Source organism: Aspergillus sclerotioniger (genome assembly GCF_003184525.1).
Source record: "Aspergillus sclerotioniger CBS 115572 chromosome Unknown BO94scaffold_34, whole genome shotgun sequence".
Classification (NCBI taxonomy): domain Eukaryota; kingdom Fungi; phylum Ascomycota; class Eurotiomycetes; order Eurotiales; family Aspergillaceae; genus Aspergillus; species Aspergillus sclerotioniger.
This window is the reverse complement of record NW_020291024.1, coordinates 318,595-340,624: the sequence shown is the minus strand read 5'-3', so window position 1 is coordinate 340,624 and position 22,030 is coordinate 318,595. Positions and strand designations below refer to the sequence as shown.

General features: G+C 52.4%; 9 protein-coding genes across 9 annotated transcripts; 4 read left to right on the top strand and 5 right to left on the bottom strand.

Moving 5' to 3' along the window:
* Nucleotides 1-1,466: 1,466 nt before the first annotated feature.
* BO94DRAFT_539370 (uncharacterized protein) lies at nucleotides 1,467-2,180 on the bottom strand (the record flags this gene model as incomplete). The annotated part of the gene is made up of 1 exon (XM_025612692.1): nucleotides 1,467-2,180. A coding segment is annotated over one exon (473 nt), but the record flags the coding sequence as incomplete, so codon positions are not given.
* Nucleotides 2,181-2,979: 799 nt separating this feature from the next.
* Nucleotides 2,980-5,145, top strand: BO94DRAFT_560219 (cyclin family protein; the record flags this gene model as incomplete). The annotated part of the gene is made up of 4 exons (XM_025614132.1): nucleotides 2,980-2,991; nucleotides 3,165-4,241; nucleotides 4,302-4,841; nucleotides 4,897-5,145. 4 exons carry the CDS (start codon nucleotides 2,980-2,982, stop codon nucleotides 5,143-5,145), a joined length of 1,878 nt encoding a protein of 625 aa, XP_025463199.1.
* A 1,327-nt stretch (nucleotides 5,146-6,472) lies between these two features.
* Nucleotides 6,473-11,041, bottom strand: BO94DRAFT_525861 (RNA helicase). Its single transcript, XM_025610328.1, has 3 exons — nucleotides 10,731-11,041; nucleotides 7,100-10,643; nucleotides 6,473-7,042 (listed from the first exon to the last, which is right to left on the bottom strand). Exons 1-3 carry the CDS (start codon nucleotides 10,968-10,970, stop codon nucleotides 6,738-6,740), a joined length of 4,089 nt encoding a protein of 1,362 aa, XP_025463198.1. The 5' UTR covers nucleotides 10,971-11,041; the 3' UTR covers nucleotides 6,473-6,737.
* A 228-nt stretch (nucleotides 11,042-11,269) lies between these two features.
* BO94DRAFT_560217 (DNA 5'-adenosine monophosphate hydrolase) lies at nucleotides 11,270-12,202 on the top strand (the record flags this gene model as incomplete). Its single annotated transcript, XM_025614131.1, has 2 exons — nucleotides 11,270-11,317; nucleotides 11,459-12,202. 2 exons carry the CDS (start codon nucleotides 11,270-11,272, stop codon nucleotides 12,200-12,202), a joined length of 792 nt encoding a protein of 263 aa, XP_025463197.1.
* BO94DRAFT_539365 (putative translocon-associated protein, alpha subunit) lies at nucleotides 12,176-13,608 on the bottom strand. Its single transcript, XM_025612691.1, has 3 exons — nucleotides 13,405-13,608; nucleotides 12,895-13,325; nucleotides 12,176-12,839 (listed from the first exon to the last, which is right to left on the bottom strand). The coding sequence occupies exons 1-3, from the start codon at nucleotides 13,474-13,476 to the stop codon at nucleotides 12,557-12,559; spliced, it is 786 nt and encodes a 261-aa protein (XP_025463196.1). The 5' UTR covers nucleotides 13,477-13,608; the 3' UTR covers nucleotides 12,176-12,556.
* Nucleotides 13,609-13,796: 188 nt separating this feature from the next.
* On the top strand, nucleotides 13,797-15,814 carry BO94DRAFT_569211 (CCCH zinc finger protein). The gene is made up of 4 exons (XM_025614728.1): nucleotides 13,797-14,091; nucleotides 14,155-14,298; nucleotides 14,356-14,689; nucleotides 14,776-15,814. The coding sequence occupies exons 1-4, from the start codon at nucleotides 14,017-14,019 to the stop codon at nucleotides 15,588-15,590; spliced, it is 1,368 nt and encodes a 455-aa protein (XP_025463195.1). The 5' UTR covers nucleotides 13,797-14,016; the 3' UTR covers nucleotides 15,591-15,814.
* A 420-nt stretch (nucleotides 15,815-16,234) lies between these two features.
* Nucleotides 16,235-17,031, bottom strand: BO94DRAFT_501447 (uncharacterized protein; the record flags this gene model as incomplete). The annotated part of the gene is made up of 1 exon (XM_025609433.1): nucleotides 16,235-17,031. A coding segment is annotated over exon 1 (753 nt), but the record flags the coding sequence as incomplete, so codon positions are not given.
* A 49-nt stretch (nucleotides 17,032-17,080) lies between these two features.
* BO94DRAFT_578623 (telomere-binding alpha subunit central domain protein) lies at nucleotides 17,081-19,568 on the bottom strand. Its single transcript, XM_025615220.1, has 3 exons — nucleotides 19,013-19,568; nucleotides 17,683-18,956; nucleotides 17,081-17,611 (listed from the first exon to the last, which is right to left on the bottom strand). Exons 1-3 carry the CDS (start codon nucleotides 19,280-19,282, stop codon nucleotides 17,326-17,328), a joined length of 1,830 nt encoding a protein of 609 aa, XP_025463193.1. The 5' UTR covers nucleotides 19,283-19,568; the 3' UTR covers nucleotides 17,081-17,325.
* Nucleotides 19,569-19,954: 386 nt separating this feature from the next.
* BO94DRAFT_589817 (karyopherin alpha) lies at nucleotides 19,955-21,926 on the top strand (the record flags this gene model as incomplete). Its single annotated transcript, XM_025615970.1, has 3 exons — nucleotides 19,955-20,191; nucleotides 20,457-20,966; nucleotides 21,021-21,926. The coding sequence occupies 3 exons, from the start codon at nucleotides 19,955-19,957 to the stop codon at nucleotides 21,924-21,926; spliced, it is 1,653 nt and encodes a 550-aa protein (XP_025463192.1).
* Nucleotides 21,927-22,030: the final 104 nt, after the last annotated feature.

Sequence of the window (22,030 nt, the reverse complement as noted above, 5' to 3'; positions counted from 1 at the left end):
GGCCAGAGGAAGCGGAGTGGCGTAGGTCCCAGGTTGGCTGGCACATCCTCAGCGCGGCCACGTCGAATGACACCCCCGATCACATCCCGGCTGGGGACGACGAGTGACCGTTCTTCAGTCCCATTCTTCGTCCTCTTCTTACAGGCCCTCCTCGACCGGCCTTACTTAGCCTGGGATCTACTGTGTAGGATTGAAAGAATAGAAACAATAAGTTTTGAAATAAAAAGGTGACCGACAAACTATCTACAATCTCCGGGAAGCGTTGTCCCCCCTCTGGCAGCGACCAATTCCTGACGTTGGTCGCGCAAGGTTCCTACGATGCTCAATGCTGCTATCCATTACTCGCGGAGCGTAAGACATGCATGGTTAGATACCGGTTGAAGGGCGATCGATGCTCCCGGCCCCAAGTTGGGGGAGAAATCTCCTACGGCGCAATGCCTTGCCCCGGCCTCAGGCAGGAATTCCAGAGGGTCCCCCATCAGCCATCAGCCATCAGCCAGTGCCAGTGCATCCACATGGTGATGGAAACCCAAAGGTCAAGAGGTCAAGAAGTCAAGCATGGAGACAAAAGGAAAGATAGATGAATGAATGAGCTGGGCAACGCATCCCGGAGAGGGGAGGGAAGCATCCACCAACCACCGTCTTTGGGGACGGCGAGATCATTGGGCCAGGGCGCTGCAATGAAAGAGGGCCAACAGGCTGGCGAGCAGCAACGCCCAATTGTTGCCTCGTTTCATGATCTGCGCCTGTCCAGACTCGTCCGTTTACCCCTCCTCGGAAACGGTGGGCTACGTAAGGATCCCCGTCGTTCGTTCACCACTTTCGGGCAGGCACAAGACACATGCGACCACACTGACGGACTGAGTGACTTACTAAACTCAGTAGTGAGTCTTTGCTGTGACTCTAACCAAGTCCGCTTGGCCGGACTTTGAGCCTACTTACATTCCGCGGGTAGATAACTATCGCAGCTGCCCGGCCGGCCATTACCAGCTCTGCAGGTCCGGTGCGACTGCGCAGCGAGCCATGAGCTGGACTCGGAGGGTTCATTGATTGCCATTCCGCTGCTTGACAATGCCTTGCGCGTTGCACTGAAGACTTGACACAATCAGATCCTAGAAATCCGGCGATCGATTCGACTATCGCGAGACTAAGCGCGACCAGCTGGCGCAACGATGCCGTTAGCCGGGTGGGGGGAATTGGAGAAACTGCATCTGGCAGGGACTCTGAGGGTAATGATTATATCTATATCAGAAGATACCTCTGGGCCTGTCCGGGTTTCTATTACTTTTTCTTCTTCAGAGTTTCTGAACGAAACACATCCTGTCTCGCGAGCGAAATCCAGTGGCAATAGACAAGGTTCGTAGTGTTTGTAGTGTTCCTTATTGAGGGCCTCAAGCGGGGCCTGCCTGGAGTCAATAACCAGCCCGGCCGGTGGTTCAATAATAATAATTCTGCCCATTATTCTGCTGGCTTTGCTATTGTTGTGGTCAGCCGCCAAACACACACCGAAACTTTGCGTATCTTCAATAGTCCGCTTTCACCGTTTGGTCGCCCGCGACACCTCAAAAGTCGGCCGTTCGCCCGCATTCCGTTCCATTCTTCCTTCCTCCGTACGTACTCTCGCTTTTTCCCCCCCCAAGGGCAGAGGGATCGCAGAATCGGCCAGAGTGGATTTGCGACCCTCCCCGAGCACAAATGGATGATGATTCAGTGATGGCAAATCCGGTGGAGGCCCGACTCCTCGCGGAGGGTCGTCGAGAAACCCGCCCTCACGAATCCCGCTGCTTCATGATAGGTACCGCCGGATCCGCGTCCCACAATGGGGGGACTTGTGGCTTCCTGGCGAGGTTGGCATTTGCGCGGGTGTAAACGGGACCCAGAGAACAGGCCGACGCAGGTGCCAGACAAACCGCGAAATCCAGGTAAACGATGGAAACTGTAAGCCGGCAGGAAACATGGGTTCCTCAAGTCATTGACGGTATTGCTATTATCATCCCCGATCATCATTGGCAATACCAGCATCGACGTTGGATCTCGACCCGAATGGCCCCTCAGCCCCATCCTGGTCGAGAAGTTTCGCTCAAAGACAATAAAAGCTGTTCCATGCGACACCAATGAGACTGGTAATATGGCGCGATCCGATGCCCTGATCGATACGTCTGGTCGCACCTCCAGCATCCCGGCTGTTCCAACCTCCGCCCCAAGCATCGAATCCCGGAGCGAGATGACAGCCCGCACTGTGGCGCTCGGTCACGTGAGTACGCGTTTGGTGGTCGGCGGCTTCGTGATGACCGGCGCGTCAAGGCCACGGCGGAATATCAGGGCCCATTGTCCCACACTTCCATAGTCCTTGCTCAGTAGCACTTCCGGGATATAATCGCAGCACAATTCTCCCTAGTAAACACCTTTTAGAACGTGCTATTGCTCGATTCTGGAGATGAAGCTGGCTCGTAAGGGAATTGATGCGCTGGCGGGAAGACGCGTTGGATGATGTCACCCATTCCCGGGGCAGACAAACCAGGCAAACAGCGGCTGACCTAAGCATGCCATAGCAACCCCCGAAGCGGACTAGCGCGGGAGTTGTTGACGGTAACCAAGTAAGGAAGTGACTGTCTTGGGCAATGCTTGGTTGCCCTTGAGAACGCTTCTCGCTGTTGTGTTTGGCCTGCCCTTTCTTCGCCGCCGAACCTCTTTTCCTGTTGATGTGCTGGTGTTACTTGTTGTTTTCTTCTCTCTTCCTTATCGTCCGATCACCCTCCCCTCGGTGGCAGCCAATCTCATCGCAGAGCCCCGTCGTCTGGCGCTATCTGTCTAGCCCTTGGCGCGGTCTTGTTTGTTTGGGGCCGCATTTTAGTATAACTTTAGCTGCGACGACTTACTCCTGCGCAGGGCGCAGAGAAGTAAACAACCACCCACCGGTCCCCAAGCATCTTTCCCCACGATCCTGGAGGCTTCAGCTTACCGCCTCGCTTCGTCAAGATGGATGCAAAGGTATGTGCCTGTCATTGCGCGTTCTTCCTGCCTGTCTCCCGCCCAATCGGCGTATAAACATGGGCTGCATATCTACGATACTCGACGCGCAACGAGGGGCTAGCCTCGATGATCCCTTCACAGATGTCGCATCTCGGTTCGTTTTTTTAAGCTAACACGAAGTTCGAGTCCAGCCCCAGAGAATTCGCGTCCGTGGCGACGAGAATGGCCCCTTCCCTCTCGCTGCCGGCAAAACCCTTCACCAGAAAAACAAATCCACTCCCGCCTTATCCACCATGTTCCAAAACGGCGCTAATAAGAACGCCTCCAAGCGAGCTGCGTTTGGCGATGTCAGCAACACTGCCAAACCCGTTCATGCGGGCCGCGATGACATCTCACTGGCGGGCAAAAAGCAGACCAAGGGAGCGGAGAAAGCGGCGCTGATCATCGAAAAGAAGCCCAGTGTTCTGTCGCAGCCAGCTCAGCGGCCCATGTCGATGGCTGGCATGAAGGGCCTCTTGAACAATGTCCCTAATTCGAAACCCATCGAGCCTTCCAAGCAGATAGCCATGCAGCAGCAGGCTGCCAATACCAGAAAGACCTTGAACAAGCGAGCCACAGTGTTCAAGGACGCATCGGAGCCATTGACCCAAAAAAGCGAACATACATCCAAGGAAACCAACATTGAATCAAAAGAGGGGAACAACAGGGGCTCTCTGTCACAGAGTTCCGCCGCGACTGCGAAACAAACCACCGTAAAGGAGGAAGCTACACAGCATCTGGAGGAGACTGAAGAGTCTTCTATTGTGGACTCGGAAGTCGATGAGGGAGAGAAGGATCTACCGAAGGTCGACGATGACCATTGTAAAGTTCAGGATCGTAAAGAGGAATCCAAGACCCGCGAGCTTCCCGCAACGGCTGAGGTCACTGAACCCAGCCGCGTCGCGAAGCCTCATCGCGACTCTGCATCGGGCTCTCACGCGCCGGTTCAGTCGGAGCCGGAAGAGTACTGGGATGAGGAGGACGACAATGAAGAAGACGATGGGTATATCACTGCTCGCTCCTACCGCTCTCGTGGCGACAACACCACGGGGGGTGCCACCACAGTCCTTTTCCCGAAATTCAACCAGCAGGTGAGGCGTGAACTGGCTCTGGCGAAGCAGGTTGTGGAGGCTACGCGAACAGATGAAGATATCGAAGATGAATTTTGGGATACCAGCATGGTTGCCGAATACAGTGAGGAGATCTTCGAGTACATGAGAGAACAGGAGGTACGTACTTGCAGTGGGAAGATCCCATCGTCTCTATGTCGCCACTGACCCTGTCGACAGATCAAGATGCTGCCCAATGCCCATTACATGGATAACCAAGCCGAAATCCAGTGGTCCATGCGGTCGGTGCTCATGGACTGGGTGGTGCAGGTCCACCATCGGTTCTCGTTGCTCCCAGAGACCCTCTTTCTGTGCGTCAACTATATCGACCGCTTTCTGTCTTGCAAGATTGTCTCTCTTGGCAAGCTTCAGCTTGTGGGCGCCACTGCCATCTTCATCGCCGCCAAGTATGAGGAGATCAACTGCCCGTCCGTGCAGGAGATCGTCTACATGGTTGATGGAGGCTATAGTATCGATGAGATTCTCAAGGCAGAGAGGTTCATGCTGAGTATGTTGCAATTCGAGCTGGGGTGGCCGGGTCCCATGAGCTTCTTGCGGAGGATCAGCAAGGCTGACGACTACGACCTGGAGACTCGCACTCTTGCCAAGTACTTTTTGGAGATCACCATTATGGATGAGCGCTTTGTCGGAAGCCCGGCGAGCTTTGTTGCTGCTGGCGCCCACTGCCTGGCTAGGCTGATGCTGCGAAAGGGCAACTGGGTATGTTCTGGAGGCCATACTGACTCCCTTGGAAGCCATTCTAACAATCTGGTAGACCCCCGCGCACGTTCACTATGCTGGGTACACTTACAATCAGCTTCTGCCGCTTATCTCCCTCATGCTCGAATGCTGCGAAATCCCGCGCAAACACCACGCTTCCATTTACGAGAAGTACTCGGACAAACGCTACAAACGTGCTTCCCTCTTCGTCGAAAACGAGATGCGAAGAGGATTTGCGCCGCCAGAGCCCACCAGGGACAATGCCTCGTCTCTTGAACCGGCACAGTACTGGAAGCGCCAATAGTCGGCCACCGTCGTCGCTCCTCACCTTTCTCTCGGTCCTGCCCACGAAACATATGCAGTGGCGAATATGTCTAGGTGCTGTGCGCGGGACTTGCTTGCCATACTGCTCTGCGACCCGTGGCTGGTTATGACAACCGATAATACTAGAAACCCCCCGATCAAGGGCAACCTGGAGGGCGCGAGAATCTCATACCACTAACCATTATGACGCTTACCAGGACCAGGCCCTACACATTCTCTCGTTTCCTTTTTATGACCAGCAATCGGATGTCAAGGAGGCGGAGTTTTTGTTTCCCATTACTTTTTTCTTTTAATGATTCGGATGACGATCGAAATCATGCGGACGGTTCGGGAGTTAATGGGTTGATGGCTGTCTTTTTACTATCCCCTCCTTTACATTTCGCTTCTCTCCTATGTCGTTATGTCTCTTTTTCCATTTCTTTCCTCCACCGCCACGACCTCTGGAATATTGCTTTCATTCGCAGGACCTTATGACGGACGGCGAATTCGGCTGAGTATCGCCATAACTCCCCCCCCGGCCTGATCTCCTTTGTCTCGTTGGAAATGACCTTTTCTCTTCGTCTGTTACAGTAAGCTTCGTTCTGTGGGTTATCATCCAGGTTTATGGCGCAGAAATTAATGAAATTGGATCTATCTCTTCGGCATTTGCCCTGAGACTCCTGTAGTATCCGTCGTTCAATTAGAATTCATCACACTTGTCTCATAACTTTTCACCCACACTTTTATCACCTCATCGCTATCTCAATATACACTCTATCCAAAACCTCACTCAATCACTCAACCACTCACATTCTACTCCGTCAAACCTCATTTTCAAAGCGCGCAGTGCTGAGAAACACAAGGTCAGGTCCTGGGCAAGGGAAGTTTTACAGCGGAAAAGGCTTCTGATTAATCTAGGGATCTTATAAATCTGGCTTTATCATCCGTTCGTGTCTTTACTTATGAAATGAGTTATTATATTGCTACTAGTACTCACCACTTCACCCCGTCAAAAGGTAGGGGGAGGGAAATAAGAAAAAAAAAAAAAGCTTGGATAGTTCCTTCAGAATGTATATTCAGACTGTCACTGTAGGTCTGGACGAGATCTTTATATACGATTCAGACTGTACGTAGATCGGAATTAATCACTATGTTTTTGGATATTTGATAGGGTCTTTTAGAGCACAGCACTCTTGATCAACTTCTTTGGGATACTTGGTGAAGCCTTTTGGAACCGCTCGATAGAGCTCTCTTTGAATAGCACACTTGATAAAGTCCTTTGGGGCCCTTGGTTGAGTCTTTTAGAATACTTGGTTAACCTCTTTAAAAGTACTTGGCTGAGTCCTTTTAAAGCGCTTGAAATAGCCCTTTGGTGTGCTTGGTTGAAGCATTTAAGAACTGCTTGACGGAGCCATTTAGCAGCGTTGGACTTCTTCAGCTATACAGGATGTCTCTAACTATATGCTTTTAGAAATGCGTTACATGGTGCTAATCAAGGGGATTCGAAACGCCTTGGAATGGGGACTTCCCGCAGGCCAGGACCTAGTATATCCAAAAAGACTAAAAAAGAAAGACCTCCAAGATACTGAACCTCTACTGATCCAACCCATTAAACTCAATCAACCTCTTCACAACCTCAACCACCTGATCCGCAATACTTGCTCGATCACCACCGCCACCACTCTGAGAAGCCCCACTGCCCACCGTAACAGCAGAAGAAGCAGGCTGATCGATTCTCATCGCGATAATCTCATCCAGCATCATACGCAACCTGGAGACTAAGACACCGATGCGAGCCCAGCCACGGAGACGTAGCCAGCCGTCGACGATTAGTCCGCGACCTGTAGTATCTAGGTCGATGGATCCGCAGAAGAGGAGGAGAGAGTAGGCGTTGAATGCTGGGTCTGGTCAGTATTCTTATAGATGGAGGGAGAAGGATGAGGATGGGAACGTACGGGTCAAATCACGGATGAAGACCTTGCTCGTGGCCATTTTGGTGAAGTAGGTTAGGTATGCAGATGAGCTGGGGTAGGATTGGGCGGAGAAGAGGACGGAACTCGGGTGGATGAAGACGCGGCCGTTCTCTTGGTTGAAGTATTTGATTGTTCGGGCGTCTGGATCAATTTCGACAGTTCCGGTGACGGAGCTGGCGAATTTCTTGTCGGGGAAGGAGATTTGCGCGATCTGGGGTTGGAAGGCGCCGGCGATGAGGGCCCGGAGGAGGGCTTTGTTGCTTGCGTTGCGGTTCCAGCGGTTGCTTGTTGCTGGCTCGGAAGAGGGGGAGGAATAGTCGACTGGGAGGAGACCGGCGTCTTTGAGGGAGGTTAGGAGTTGGGATTTGTTGGAGGAGATATCGCGGAGGGTTTGGTGCGACAGGAAGTTTTCGGAGCACCAGGATTGGGTTTGCCAGTAGCCTTGGGCGTTGACCCGGTCGGACCATTGTTGGTAGGCGACGAAGTCTGTGACGAGGTCGCCCTCGCCGCCCTTGGAAAATGAGGCTTTGGCGGCGTTGGCTTCTTCGCGTCGCTCTCGTGGGGAGACGAAGGGACTCTTGACGGTGAGGATGGCGGAGATGGTGACGCAGGCATCGATGCAACCGAAGATGGAACCGTAGACCATGAGCTTGGCGCAGCGCAAATCGGCTGGGATCATGGACAGGTAGCGTCCGAGGGCCGTTAGTCTGTCATGATCAAGAGCTCCGACGCGATGCAGGAAGTCTAGGGCTCCCTCGACAGCGGTGCTCTCTGGCGGGGTGAGTGTGTTGGCGAGGAACGTGGAGACGTCATTGATGCCTTGCATGGCTTTGACAGATAGGCACAGCTGTTCCAAGGGCACGCGACGAATTTCGGGGTCTGGACGATGCGCCATGTTCGCCTCGGCCTGGCGCGTGTAGAGCTTGTAACAGGAACCGGCCCTGACTCGACCGGCTCGACCACGTCGTTGCTTGCAGGCGGCTTGGGATGCCCATACCTCCTGTAGCCGGACGATATTGTCTCTGGGGTCGTAGCTCGTCTCCTTGACCCGACCCGTGTCGATGACCGCCACGATATCCTCGATTGTGATAGACGTTTCGGCGACGTTGGTTGCTGCGATGACCTTGCGCTTGCCTTTCGGGGGACTGAGGAAGACGCGGCGTTGGTCGGCTGGGAGGAGTGATGCATGAAGTGGGAGTGGGTGGGCATTGGGGATTCTCCTCACAGCGTTCAGGCATCTTTCAATCTCCATGGTACCCGGCAGGAAGATGAGGATGCCTCCAGGTTGATCGCCCAACTGGGCGTCTATGTATCGCACCGTGGAGGCGATCAATTCGTAGTTGATGCCCATGCCAATACTGCGAAGAAGTCTGCCAAAGGACTCTTCAGCTTGTGCAGAAGGTACGACGTTTCCTTCATAGTCCATTTCACTGAAATCGGGAGAGAACCCAGTGTCACGGACAACATCGTCCAAGTAGTAGTCATCCACAGGAAAGGTCCGCCCAGGGATGTTAACGAATCCAACGGATTGACGGCCACCAAAGTAGTTCATGAAGACGTCAGCATCAAGAGTGGCACTCATGAGGATGACCTTGATGTCTTTCCGATAGCGACAAACGTCTCTTAGTAAGGCTAAGAGGAAATCGGTGTCAAGACTCCGTTCGTGCACCTCATCCACAACCACATGGGTGACATCCGCAAGGGAGCTCGCAACATTGCCGTCAGGACCGCTGCCAGATTGCATGCGACGGAGCAGAACACCAGTTGTAACAAATGTGATCTTGGTTGTGCCCGACTTGACCTTGGACTCGCCTCGAATGATATATCCAACCTCATCACCTACTGACGCACATCGCTCGTCGGACACTCGATCGGCTAGACCCAAGGCAGAGATTCGGCGAGGCTGCGTACAGATGATGTTGGCGGCAGCGCCAAGGTCTCTCTTGATCAAGTCATCGAGCAGGAATTGGACGGACTGGGTACTCTTTCCACTACCCGTTTCTCCAGAGATGATTGTAACCTGATGCGTATTCACGGCACGAATGATAGCCTCCTGTGTATTCCAGGCTGGAAGGGATTCCCGCTTCCGTGTCATGTCTTGCTGGGCCTTGGTTGACTGCTTGGCTTCCCAGGCTTCTCGTAGTGAAACGCTCTGCGGCGACCCCGGCTGCCAGTTGACATCCCTACCCTTCCTGCGTGATTGGCGAACAGGTAGTTGAGACACAGATCCAGTAGCTGTTGGAGAAGCGGAGACTGTTGAAATATCCCGGAGTTTCCCTGGGTTCTCCATAACCTCCGGCAGATGGACCTCCAGCCAGTCCAATATATTGAATATCATAGGCTCACCCAAGAAGTTCTCCTCAGAGTACCGCACCACCTGACGTATAGCACTGAGTCGTATATAAGCAGGGATGCCTTTGACCAGGAGGGAGATGACTGGCACAGCTGATGGATAATGCGAAGAAGGTCTCTGGAAACGGAAGGTAATAGACTCCGGTAAGTTGGACCCTTCACCCTTGATTTCACAAACTTTAGGCGATATCCTGGAGTATCGTTCTCCAAAGATGGCCTCCAATGTTTCCTGCTCTTCTGCCCATAGATCTTCTTCTCCGGAGGGCGCAGAGTCTGTAGCAAGATTTGATCCATGAACCAGTGTGTTCTGAAGGAACTCAGCTGCTGCAAGCTCATCGCCCTGCTTGCTGTCTAGAGTCCGCGAACACAGGTCGGCAGGGTAGCCGATGGAGGCCAGTCGTTTGATTTTCGCCTCCCTTGCAAGGTCATCGCTAGCAAGGCTCACACCGGCCGAGTATCCCTCTGGTAGACACCAACGTGGAAGATCATCCTCCGGAACGTATATAAGAAGCCATTCCAAAACTTCCTCCCGGTCTTTGCATGTGCTCGTCGCCTCCTCAACGTGGCTGCGCCGGAATCCCAGTCGAGTAAGTTCCTCGACAATAGTTTTGCGTTCGCTTTCCGGAATCTCCACATTGTAAGGATTCCAGATAGCATGCTGCCGCAGTATTCCCTCGATTTCACGGCGCACTTTACCCCCAAGGTCGACTTTTGGAGCCTGCGACCAGATTTTCCTTCCCTTGTTGTCGCCACTAGAACCCAGGCCCAAGTCAACCCCCCGCTCGGCGGCTTTCGCCTGAGTCTTCTCGCGTTCTTTCCGCTTCTTCTCCAGATCCGCAGCGGCACTTTCTCGTTCCTGCTTGGCAAGGAATGGGTCTGCTTCGTACATCCATCCTTTCCCCTCCTTGGTGTCTGCGGCCTTGATATCCGTAAAGTCCTCTTTCCAGAGCTTCTTGTAGGTTGGCGGAAGCATCATATGCAGGTTCTTCATGTTGCAGACTCGGAATAGCGCATAAGCTGCCGCGAAATGGCGCGCCTCCAACGCCGTAGGTTGCGCGGCGAGATGCTTGTGGGACGGAGGGGGCTTCATGGGAGGAAGGGTGATAGTTTCTCGAGTTTTGAGGTCAACACGCTTCAAAATAACGGAGGATACAAAGCCCTCCGATACTTTTATCTGCAGTACAAGAATACCATTAGCATTGCCAGCTTGCGCATTGAACAAAAAACCAAGTCCGTCCATCTGCCCACCGCATCACCTTACCATAGTATACTCAGGTTTCTCCCACTTCTGCTTCTGACAATGCTCCGAGAGCATATTGACCGGGAGTTTCCCGGTCCATGATGCGCCTCCAATGACCTCCTTGACCGAAGGTTTCTTCGGTTCTTCCGTGGAGGCCTGCGCCTTCTTCGCCGTCTCAGCCGATTTCTCGGCGGCGGCTTTGGCCTGTTTCGTCCCGGGTTTGGGGCCTCCACGGGCGTCGGACTTTTTCTTGGGGCCCATAATTCTTGGGCAGTGATTATTCTGGAGCAGACGCCCGTGGAGTAATGAGGCCTTTGAGGGTATCCAAAAAGTGCACTTGGTATCTAGCAAGGAAGCCGAGATCTGGGCGATTGTGACCGCGGTTGGCTGTCCCGCACTAGACCGCTTTGATGACTTGAGTAGGGCTGCGGGGACTTGCCGCTGATCGCATCGGCCTCTCCGCATCCCATACCTCGACGCGTGGCTGGAGCTATGAATGTCCCTTATCTCACCTCTCAACTGACCGACCACATCCTTCTCTAAACAATAGTATTATCGCGATGGCCGAATCACCCACCTTGGAGCTAGACAGCTCAACAGAACAGCTTGTCGCGCCTGCAGAAGCGCAACAACCGCAGAAGCCAGCGAAGAGAGATGCCTGTACGCTCTGAGTCATACCATTTGCTTTTAGTACTCTCCTTGCATAACAGCTGCAGACACAGCTAACAACTCTCATCTCAGTTACAGAGCTATTATCTCCGAAATCTAAACATCCCAAACATTCTAATCCCAGCTCCTCCAAGCAAGCTACTTCCAAGAAGCGAGCCATCGGAGGCCCCCGAGATGCCCTAGGCGCCTACATCGCAAAACCCGAATCATTCCCCTCCAACGTGGTAGTATACTATGATGACGACTTTGTCGTTATCCATGATATGTTCCCCAAGGCAACCCTCCACCTGCTTCTCCTTCCTCGCGATCCTCAAAAAACCCGCCTGCACCCCGTCGAAGCGTTCCAAGATGCCGAGTTCCTGGAAAAGGTCAGAAAGGAAACGAAGAAGCTGCGCACACTCGCTGCTGGTGAACTGAGGCGAATACACGGGAAGCACTCAGCACAGGATAAGGCAAGACAAGAGGCGCTGAATGTAGAACCGCCGCTGGATGAGTTGCCGCCGGGGAGAGATTGGGAGCAAGAAATCATGTGTGGGATTCATGCGCATCCCTCCATGAATCACTTGCATGTTCATGTTATCTCCGTGGACCGATATAGCGACCGCGTGAAACACAGGAAACATTACAATAGCTTTTCTACCCCGTTCTTCATCAACATCGATGACTTCCCGCTGGCTCACGATGATGTCCGGAGACAACCAGACCAGGAAGGCTACCTGCGGAGAGACTTCGTCTGCTGGCGCTGTGGGAAGGGATTCGGGAACAAATTCGCCGAACTGAAATTACATTTAGAGGCGGAATTCAACGAGTGGAGACGGCTGTGAGTTTAGGCACAGTATGCGTATCTATATATGTGACTAGGAGTCAAGGAGCACGTGCCTGCCACTTCTGTCAAGCTTCATTCGCCATTTGATGGAGTAATGTGGGCTCCCGTGAAGGCAATCCCCTGGAGGCTAAGCTGCGAGAGCTTCGATTACCAATATCAATTTGACGTAAATGTACACGCAAATCCAAGGCAGCAATAACTCCAGGCCGGTCACATTTTCAGTGACCTTTTCCTTCGTCCGCTAACCTTACTTCGGAGTCGCTGAGAGAACCAATTAAGGTTCCCTCCGACTAACAAGCCCTTCCCTATATATCCTCCAAATCAACCCATCAATTCGCCACCGCAGAGCCGTCTAGGCACGGCTCTTAGACTTCGCGCCACCCTTAACCTTCCTGGCCTCAGGACGGTTGATGTGGTGAGCGGGGATCCATTCCGCGTTGTAGGTAGTAGCAGACGAAACGGCAGGGCTGCTGGGAGTCTCAGCGGGAGCCTCCTTCTTGGATGCGCCAGACGACTTGTTCTCGGGACCCTTGGTAGAACGGCGCTTCTGAGGGAAGTAAGGCGCGATCCAGACGGTGTAGAAAAAGTAGACGACTCCGGAGAAGCAAGCCAGGAGGAAGAAGTACAGAAAGAGGCTATCAGGAGCCAATTAGCATTGAATCGCGAAAAGGAAGCCCGAGGGTGCCTTACATCTGGGGGTCAAAGATGCTGGTTTCCGGTTCCACGACGCTGACGGTGCCGTTGTAAGCGTAAAGAGTGAAGACATTACCCTGGTTGTCCGAGATAACCGAAGCGAGAGTGAGCAGCAGATCCTGGGGGTGCATCTCAGTGGCGAAGCTATAGCTGACGCTCTCCTGCTGACCGGCCGGGATCTCAATGCTGTAACGGTGGGTAGTCAGGTTGCGAACAATCTGGCTCTTTTCTTCTTCCACGGCCGATAGGGTGCCTCCAATGAAGGCCACCGTCACAGGAGACTCCTCCTCATTGTTGAAGGTGATCAGCGCCTCCGTGGGGTAGCCATTGACGAGCTTGACGCCAAAGATCTCGGAAGCAGGGAAGGAGGCGTGCGCCGACACAGCGAGCAATGGGGTCTCAGCAACTTCCTCCTTCTCAACAGCATCCTGAATGAGTAGGGAAGTGTGTCAGCAAGTCAATTGAATGTGAGACGATCTCGAGTCACGCGGGAGAAAGGGAACGTACCGCCGCGAGACTGCCGCCAATCAAGGCCTGGACAGAAAGGAGAGCCAGGGACAAGAGACCAAAGCGACCCATTGTGATATAACCGAAGAGGGGAACGGGGGAAGAAGAAAGGGAAGGGGATTGGGGAGGGGAGGGGAAGTAAAGGACGAAAGACCAAAGAGGCGATCGAACCGAGAGAAAGCAAGTAGTAGGTAAAGAGATGAGTTGCAGCAAGAGCAAGAAAGAAGGGGAATCTCCACGTAGGCGGTTTCGGCGTTCCCCATGCAGCGGGCTGACTCAGCCCCGGCTCTCTCCCGACGGCGGCTGTGACTGGCCAGCGCCTCTTGCGGCGGTTGAGAGGGACTTGATGGCATCTTCCACGCGAATCAACTGCTGCTGGACGTAGATCACCGCAGTTCTCCTCCAGTGAATGTACAGTAAAAAGTCAGACGAATCGTATTGCTTCACGCAGCCTGCCCGATCCGTCATTTTTTTCCCTCTCCATAAATCCCCCTTCATCCCTCTCTGCTGCCCTCCATTCCCTCCATTCCCTTCGGTCCCATTATTTCTATACCGTCGAGCTCCACAGATTACCCTCTAGATCTCCAAGTCTCGAACCTTATCTAGTCCATCATGACAGCCCCGGCTTATTTCGAGCGATATAAACAGCTGGCCTCCATAGAGCAAGATAAGAACATTTTGATCGAGGTAGCCGCTCAGGACCATAAACCATCAAGTCCTCCATGTTGACATTACACTCCATGCATCCAGGAACTTTTGCAGCGGGTTACAGAGCTCGAATCTGCTTTCCAGCAAGAGAAGCTCGACCATGAGCGCGAAACGCGGTTTAATCGCGATATTCAGCTCCATGAGATGGATTTAATGCAGCAGATCGCGCGAATCAAGGCCATTATGGTGGGACATTACAGTTCACTGGCCTGATATGTGCTAATAATGCCCATCGGCCTATAGGATCGCGAGCCCTTCATAGTCGTGCTTCTAGATGGGGCTGGGATACTATTCCGGGACGAATTCCTACAAGCAGGGGAAGAGGGTGGCAAGATCGCAGCAAAGAAGCTCTCTATCTCCCTCAAAAATTATGTTTTCGGCAATTTTCCGGGCATTGAAATCCCCAAGATAATCGCAAGGATGTACGTCAACATAAAAGCCCTTGGTGAGATCTGTGTTCGAGGTGGGATCACCGCCGACCCATCGTCAGTTGAGGAATTTGCTAGAGGCTTCAATAGTCATCCACTATTCGACCTCGTGGATACTGGAGTGGACAGCGCACATGAGAAGATCGGAGGTATGCATCGCGACCTCATGTCCTTTGGCGCCTCCAACTATACGCTGCTTGGAAATACGCGCTGACTTGCCGCCGGCCGTCTCTAGAGGCCTTCAAACTCAATTTATATAACTGCCACTGCCACCAGATCTTCCTGGGGTGCTCCGATGATAGCGCATACGCCCAAATTCTGGTAGACTCTTTGGACGAGCTTGATCTATTAGGAAGAGTGTCCCTGATCGAGGGCACTCCCTTTGGAGAAGACCTGAACAGTATCAAGGCATCCTACCGAGTCTCGCGATTTCCGGAGATCTTCCGAGATACGAAGATAACGCCTATCTTGGCCCCATGGAAAGCCGCGGTGGCTTCCAAACCACCGCCTGTTCTCACCCCATCACCAAACCAGCGTGCAGTATCACTCTCAAGGTCCTCAACCAATACCTCCACAAATGCCAGTACATCATTATCGTCCACATCGGCAAGACCCCCAAGCCCAGGAGAATTCCAAGTGGTGCAATCGAAATCCGTCGCTTCCGCGCGACCGAAAATCGTGGAACGAAATAAATACGGTCAACGAGTAGACCGGCTGGATTTCAAAAGTATTCCACGAGATGACATGAATCGCCTGAAGAAACTAAAACTCTGCAATCTTTATTATCTCTTAGGCGAATGTACAGTTGACAACTGTCAGCACGACCACTCTCGCAAACTGACCAAGAACGAGCTCTCAATTCTGACAGCCATCGCCCGCATGACTCCTTGCCGGTATGGATTGGACTGCGACGACCCCGAATGTACATATGGACATCGGTGTCCGCACACCGATCCCGGGAAAAAGGATTGCTACTGGGGTTCAAGTTGTCGATTTGATCCTGCCGCGCATGGCGTCGATACCAATATCGTTAAAGTAACGAAGGTCTAATACCCCCCCTTCTGCCCTCCCTCCCCTCGCTTGTCCTACAAGCACTGTGAACAATTGGCAAGCGCTGATCTGCCCAAGTAATGACTTTGCACATGCAAGATGGATCGTCTCCCGGTTTTGCCTTTTTTTTTCCCAACCAAAATTGCTCTTGGCCCATTCACTTCTTATACTTGGTTTGTTCTCATAGCACATATCTATCAGACCCTGCAGTTACTTGATATCCCATGACCTTATTATATAGTATATATATATATATATCTCTCTGTATTTGAGAATGAATCTCGTGTCAATTCCGGCTATGCGTTCACTTGGGACCAATCACTTTGTAAATCAGTGAAGACAAATAGTAGTACTAGGCTGGTAGCTCAATTCATAGGGAGACCGAGCTTATCCCACCTAAGCAAAATTAGCGTAGCCAAATGTGTGGCATTATATGATAAAGGTCATTAAACCTATCCCTAATAGGAAGCTACAGTGTTTGGTGAATTTTCACAGTTTCCCTCCACATCTCAAAGAGGATCCCTTATCCACCTGCACGGTTGAAAGGCAGCGCATCCACTAGCTTCTGCCATGGAAAACGGCGAGCGACAACAATAGTGAGGATCATCACCGGGGTCGCTATACCAAGTACATATCTCCAGTCCAGCATCGCATCGGTTTCTTCTTCACCAGGAACATGTGCGCAATACAAAGCAACGCAGACATCATCCATACTGCAAAACCCATCCCTAAGCCAGCACTTCCGAATAACATCACCCAAGAACACATCTGTCGTGTCCGGAAACTTCTCGCTCGTCGGCCATTGTCTGTATGTCTTTGATTCGCCATCGTCCAAGTCGGCTTCAATCTCAGATGTCACATAGAATTCATAACGACGTCCAGAGACGATCTCATACAACATGGACCCAAATCGAGCAATATCAGACTTCATAGAAAGAGAGTCTTCCGAGATGAACTCGTCCAGAGCATGTTCTACCGGAATGATGACTGATTCGGAGAAATCACATAACTGGAGCGATAGATCTGCGTTGACGAGGAAATTCCGTGCTGCGATATCGGCAATAAGAACCCGCTGTCTGTGTACTCTGAAGATGATTTCTGCTGCATTTCGAAACCACCGCAAGTGTTGGGTGTTATTTACAATGGCCGCATTCGCACTCAGGTACCTGTCGAGAGACCTGTAGCTTACATACGGCATCCGGATTTCTGTATCGGAGATCTCCAACGGTTTCAGAACGCCTTCCACATGAGCAAGATGTCGATAGATGCGGCCCTCGTGATTCAGGGCCTCCTCATTTGTCCTGTTCATCTGCTGGTAGATAAGGGTTGTGTATTCCGATGCATTGTCAGGCACTGACCATTTATTTGCGGTCTTCACTGCGACATCCCCATAGCGCATCACACAGCCAACCCGCCCAACACCGATTAGGTCAGCTGTCGTGTCCATGGTTATTCCAAAAGTAATAAATAGTATTCAAGCTAGAAAGATTCTCGGGGAACACGGGCGCCTAAGCCTTCCAACAGTAAGGAGGTAAATAGACATCATGCCGGCAGGCGGTCAATAAGGGTAGAATTCCCTACTGTAGTTCTAAACTTCCTGCAACCGACCTTGGGGTGCAAAGACCCGAACTTTGCATTGCCATTCTATGACACATGGATACTAGTCGATGGCTTAGTGTCCACAATTGTTTTCCAAAAAGAAAAAAAGGGTATTTCTTGAAGGTCCGCAGAAATGTTACGCAATAGTAGTCAAAAACATAGCAAACCGCCTATCCCATCCGAAACAGTCATCGTGGCTGCAGCCATTCTCATCGTCCTCGTTATTCGTACTCTCCGTGTCGGGGCGATGGCTGCACAAGACACCATATTCTTGGACACAGCAGCTGAAAGGCCTGCAGGAAACCGGGCCTAGGTCCTGTTTGCCATCATGCAAGGCCATCCTTTTGCGCTCCTCAAGGTCGCCCCATATAATGAAGAGCTTCTCCCGCAGATCTTTCAAGTCATGCGGGTTTCGCCTGAGACTATATGAAAACTGGAGTCAGAGATCGGATTCATAGGTCTCCATTGAATATATAGGGGTCAGCACACTTACTCGACTGCGGTCAGCCCCAGCAGATACTCTGCATTAGGGCCAGCTACAAATAATCTCATCTGCTCCTTTGCTTGGCCTGCGGGTGGGGGAGGGACACTTTCGACGAGAATGCAGAATCGCCATTCCCATCTAATGAAACGATTAGGGTCTCCCGGACCCGTCTCGTCATCAGAAGCGTCTTCTGGGACGGAAAAGTCTTCCAATCTTGGGGGAAAGAAGTCAACCACGCGGACTGTTGTTCGATAGCAGAAATTTTGGAATGGGAGACGGTATTCAATTTTATCGTATGAGGTATTGTCATGAAATTTGTTGGATAGGATAGCTTCGAGGGACATTGTTGGGACAGACGGATTGCCTGCCTTGATATTCTCATTTGGTGCATACCGCTTGCTGTTTGCGGTTGTTATAGGCACCTGGCCTTCTTCCACTTTTTGAAATTTCTTTCGTTGTTTCTTAGCACTTTTCTTGGGTGGCTGCTGGTTTTCACTTTCTGCTTCCCGCTTCCGGGGATTGGATTTCCAATATTCCGTCTTACGCTGTATGAACTCTTCGGCATGTGCATCTTTCCGATGGTCCACGGTGTGTACATTGACCAAGTTTGGATTCGTGCGGTTTGTATGGACACTGGCTTCTAGTATCCCATTTATGCGGCTCCGCTTGACATGGACATTGCTTAGTTGGATAAGGTCGTTTGCCTTGAGATGCTGGCGCGCATAGGATGCATGGGGTTCCCATAACGTGATTGGAAGAGACATTCGGCCAGTCGGCCCTGTCCACTTTTTCTTGGGCCGTTTTTGGTACCCATAGATATCTCCCTCAGCGCCGTAGCCCTCATCGCCGCCATCATCTAGTTGATGGTCTTGCAGACTTTCATTAATTGTATAATCAGTGAGATGTAGGAGGACCTTTTCACTGTCATTGGTGTAGATCTTGACGATTTCCCCAAGGAGGCTAACAAACGTCCGCTCTTCGATATCCTTGATAAGAGTGAGCCTTTTCTGGTCCCACGGTTTGGGATTTGATATTGCAGCTTGAACGACATTGGGTCCACGCGGGACATCATACGCTGGAGCTTTGCGGAAGCCATTGACCGCAGCAGCGCTATTCAGCAGATTCAAAGCGTGTATCTTCTCGGAAGATGATGGCTCGAAGTCTGAAGGGCCACATAGGGGAGCAGGACTGGACATGGGATCCGGGTCCAAGCGAAAGATTGCCCACGGGACATCGTCGTAGTGGGCGGCGACTCCTAGAGGATCTCCTTTGAATGGCTTCACCTGCGAGGAAAGGGTCAGTTTGCCACGGCTGAAGATTGAGATTCTGTGTCACGAACGGTGAGATTTCGCAGCAGGATTACGTCGCGGACTTGCACGGGGGGCAGATGGCTCTCATTATCTTTAAAATACTTGATTTTCAAGCCATCCCACGTATGGCCGTTATCGAGTCCCGAGTCCTTGATCGTGAAGGTAATGCAGCTGGAAGAGCCCCGGGACTTCCAGACTCCACCGAAGACATCGACCACAACGCCAATGATACTGACTTTGCCCTGCGAGGAGAGGGCCGTGGACACATCCACAAAGCGAGAGGAATAGCTGCCTGACATGATCAAGGATTTACGTTATCGTCCATGGGTGCATAGTTGTTTCGCGATTGATGGAATCTGATGTGCGTAGCGCATGCGAACAAAGACCGAAGCGCCCGAGATCTATTCCTGATATAGTTTCTAAGTGGTGCTGTTGATTGAACCGCGAGTCGATAGATCGACGCGCGAACGGATCGGCACCTGGTGGACGTAAACAACACCACCGCCCCGGACTGTCAACGGAAGATGACGAGCAGGCTCTCGGCTTCCTAACAACCTCAGTTCCAATTGAATAATCCAACCGGGGCATTCTTCAGAGAAGCGAAAGACGGAGACGCATGAAAGAGACGGAGAAAGAGAAAGAAAGGCGCGGCAACTTCGCTTAGGCGGAAGTGGCGCTTGCGGGCGGAGCCGAAAACAGCAAATCAGCGGCGTCCCGTGACTGGGCCAATCCCACCTCCGAAGGAAGCATCAACACTTTTTTCCCCTCCTTCACCATCTCGCCGTGCGCTTGTCCTGCTTCCTTTGTCTAGCCTCTTTCTCTATCTCCTTTTTCAGGTTCCTGGGTTCCCCATCTCCCCCCATCTTGCTACTGCTCTCCACTTTCTGCTCTCCTCCCTCTTTCTTTCTCTCAAGCTAATCTACCCGGTTGTGGTGCGCTTTGTTTTCACCCCTCTTGTGTCCCAAGCAACCATGGCCGAGCGCTACATCCCCGAGCATCGTCGCACCCAGTTCAAGGCCCGGAACCAGTTCCGGCCTGACGAACTCCGTCGTCGTCGTGAGGAACAACAGGTTGAAATCAGAAAGCAGAAGAGAGAAGAGAATTTGGCCAAGAGGAGAGGCATTCAGACCCGCGATGGTGGCATTGGCGTGGGCGGCGGCGTAGCGGCTGCCGAGAGTGACGATGAGGCCAGCGCTATTGAGAGTGAGGTATGCTGTTCCTGCGTCCCTTCATTTGTTTTGCATCTTTCGATCCCTTTCGGCCCTTCAACCGAGCGCTGGATCTTTCCATACCCGTTTTCGATCCTGTTTTGCTCGTCCGGATGCGTCTCTGCGAGCTTTTCACCGCTTTGCCGCCGGGGGGCGAGCCCTCATCCAGCTCTGGGCGAGCACACGACCATCATCGGAATTCATCATCCCGCCCAGCCAAGATGTTTTCATTCTCATGCAGTTTAGCTAATGGGTTGTCTTTTAGCTTAGCGTGGAGCTCCCCGAGATGGTTAAGGGTGTCTTCTCCGACCAGATCGACCAGCAGATCCAGGCCACCACCAAGTTCCGCAAACTGCTCTCCAAGGAGCGCAACCCTCCCATTGAGCGTGTCATCGAGACCGGCGTCGTCAGCCGTTTTGTTGAATTTCTCCGCTCCCCCCACACCCTTGTTCAGTTCGAAGCCGCTTGGGCTTTGACCAACATTGCCTCTGGATCCGCCCAGCAGACCCAGGTGGTCATCGAGGCCGGTGCCGTGCCTATCTTCGTTGAGCTCTTGAGCAGCCCTGAACCCGATGTTCGTGAGCAGGCCGTATGGGCCCTTGGTAACATTGCTGGTGACAGCCCTCAATGCCGCGATTTCGTTCTCAACGCCGGTGCTCTTCGTCCTCTTCTCAACCTCATCAATGATGGCCGGAAGCTGAGTATGTTGCGCAACGCTACCTGGACCCTGAGCAATTTCTGCCGTGGCAAGACGCCACAGCCTGACTGGAACAACGTATGTTAACTAACCCATCTCGACAAATTGCGGTCGCTGACGATATATCTATAGATTGCCCCTGCTCTTCCTGTTCTTGCCAAGCTTATCTACATGCTTGATGACGAGGTCCTCATTGATGCTTGCTGGGCCATCTCTTACCTCTCCGATGGTGCCAACGATAAGATCCAGGCTGTCATTGAGGCCGGAATCCCTCGCCGCCTGGTTGAGCTTCTCATGCACGCGTCGACCTCTGTCCAGACCCCCGCTCTCCGGTCTGTTGGTAACATCGTCACCGGTGACGACGTCCAGACCCAGGTCATCATCAACTGCGGCGCTCTCCCCGCCCTCCTTGCTCTGCTGAGCTCCACCAAGGATGGTATCCGTAAGGAGGCCTGCTGGACGATTTCCAACATTACCGCTGGCAACTCTAGCCAGATCCAGGCCGTTGTCGATGCCGGCATCATCCCTCCCTTGATCAACCTGTTGGCCAACGGTGACTTCAAGACCCGTAAGGAAGCCTGCTGGGCTATCTCCAACGCCACCTCCGGTGGTCTGCAGAAGCCCGAACAGATCCGTTACCTCGTGTCTCAGGGATGCATCAAGCCCCTGTGCGACCTCCTGGCTTGCCCTGATAACAAGATCATCCAGGTCGCTCTGGACGGCTTGGAGAACATCCTCAAGGTCGGCGATATGGACAAGGAGGCTGCCCAGTCTGGTGAGGCTCGGGTTAACCGCTATGCTCTGTTCATCGAAGAGGCCGGCGGTATGGAGAAGATCCACGACTGCCAGAACAACGCCAACGAGGAGATCTACATGAAGGCGTACAACATCATCGAGAAGTACTTCTCCGATGAGGACGAGGCCGGCGACATCGACGAGGTCGCTCCCCAGCAGACACAGACTGGATTCGCCCTTGGCACCACGCAACAGCAGGGCGGATTCAACTTCGCCAACGGTGGTGACTCCATGGATATGTAAAAAATTGACACGCATTTTACTGGCAATGAACCATGACCCACATGAGATCTGCACCATCTACTTCGACTCTATTCCTCGCTAGATCTACACGTGGCGGTCACCAC

Bases quoted from the DNA above. Each gene is read 5' to 3' on its own strand.
- BO94DRAFT_578623 (XM_025615220.1), bottom strand. From the start codon at position 19,282: ATGTCAGGCAGCTATTCCTCTCGCTTTGTGGATGTGTCCACGGCCCTC. The intron at 18,957-19,012 runs GTTCGTGACACA...CTTTCCTCGCAG, and splicing joins TCCTGCTGCGAAATCTCACC to GTGAAGCCATTCAAAGGAGA. The intron at 17,612-17,682 runs GTAAGTGTGCTG...GTTTTCATATAG, and splicing joins CTGGGGCTGACCGCAGTCGA to TCTCAGGCGAAACCCGCATG.
- BO94DRAFT_569211 (XM_025614728.1), top strand. From the start codon at position 14,017: ATGACAGCCCCGGCTTATTTCGAGCGATATAAACAGCTGGCCTCCATA. The intron at 14,299-14,355 runs GTGGGACATTAC...ATCGGCCTATAG, and splicing joins CGCGAATCAAGGCCATTATG to GATCGCGAGCCCTTCATAGT. The intron at 14,690-14,775 runs GTATGCATCGCG...GGCCGTCTCTAG, and splicing joins CGCACATGAGAAGATCGGAG to AGGCCTTCAAACTCAATTTA.
- BO94DRAFT_525861 (XM_025610328.1), bottom strand. From the start codon at position 10,970: ATGGGCCCCAAGAAAAAGTCCGACGCCCGTGGAGGCCCCAAACCCGGG. The intron at 10,644-10,730 runs GTAAGGTGATGC...CTTGTACTGCAG, and splicing joins AGAAACCTGAGTATACTATG to ATAAAAGTATCGGAGGGCTT. The intron at 7,043-7,099 runs GTACGTTCCCAT...GACCAGACCCAG, and splicing joins CTTCATCCGTGATTTGACCC to CATTCAACGCCTACTCTCTC.
- BO94DRAFT_539365 (XM_025612691.1), bottom strand. From the start codon at position 13,476: ATGGGTCGCTTTGGTCTCTTGTCCCTGGCTCTCCTTTCTGTCCAGGCC. The intron at 13,326-13,404 runs GTACGTTCCCTT...CTACTCATTCAG, and splicing joins TTGGCGGCAGTCTCGCGGCG to GATGCTGTTGAGAAGGAGGA. The intron at 12,840-12,894 runs GTAAGGCACCCT...GGCTCCTGATAG, and splicing joins AGCATCTTTGACCCCCAGAT to CCTCTTTCTGTACTTCTTCC.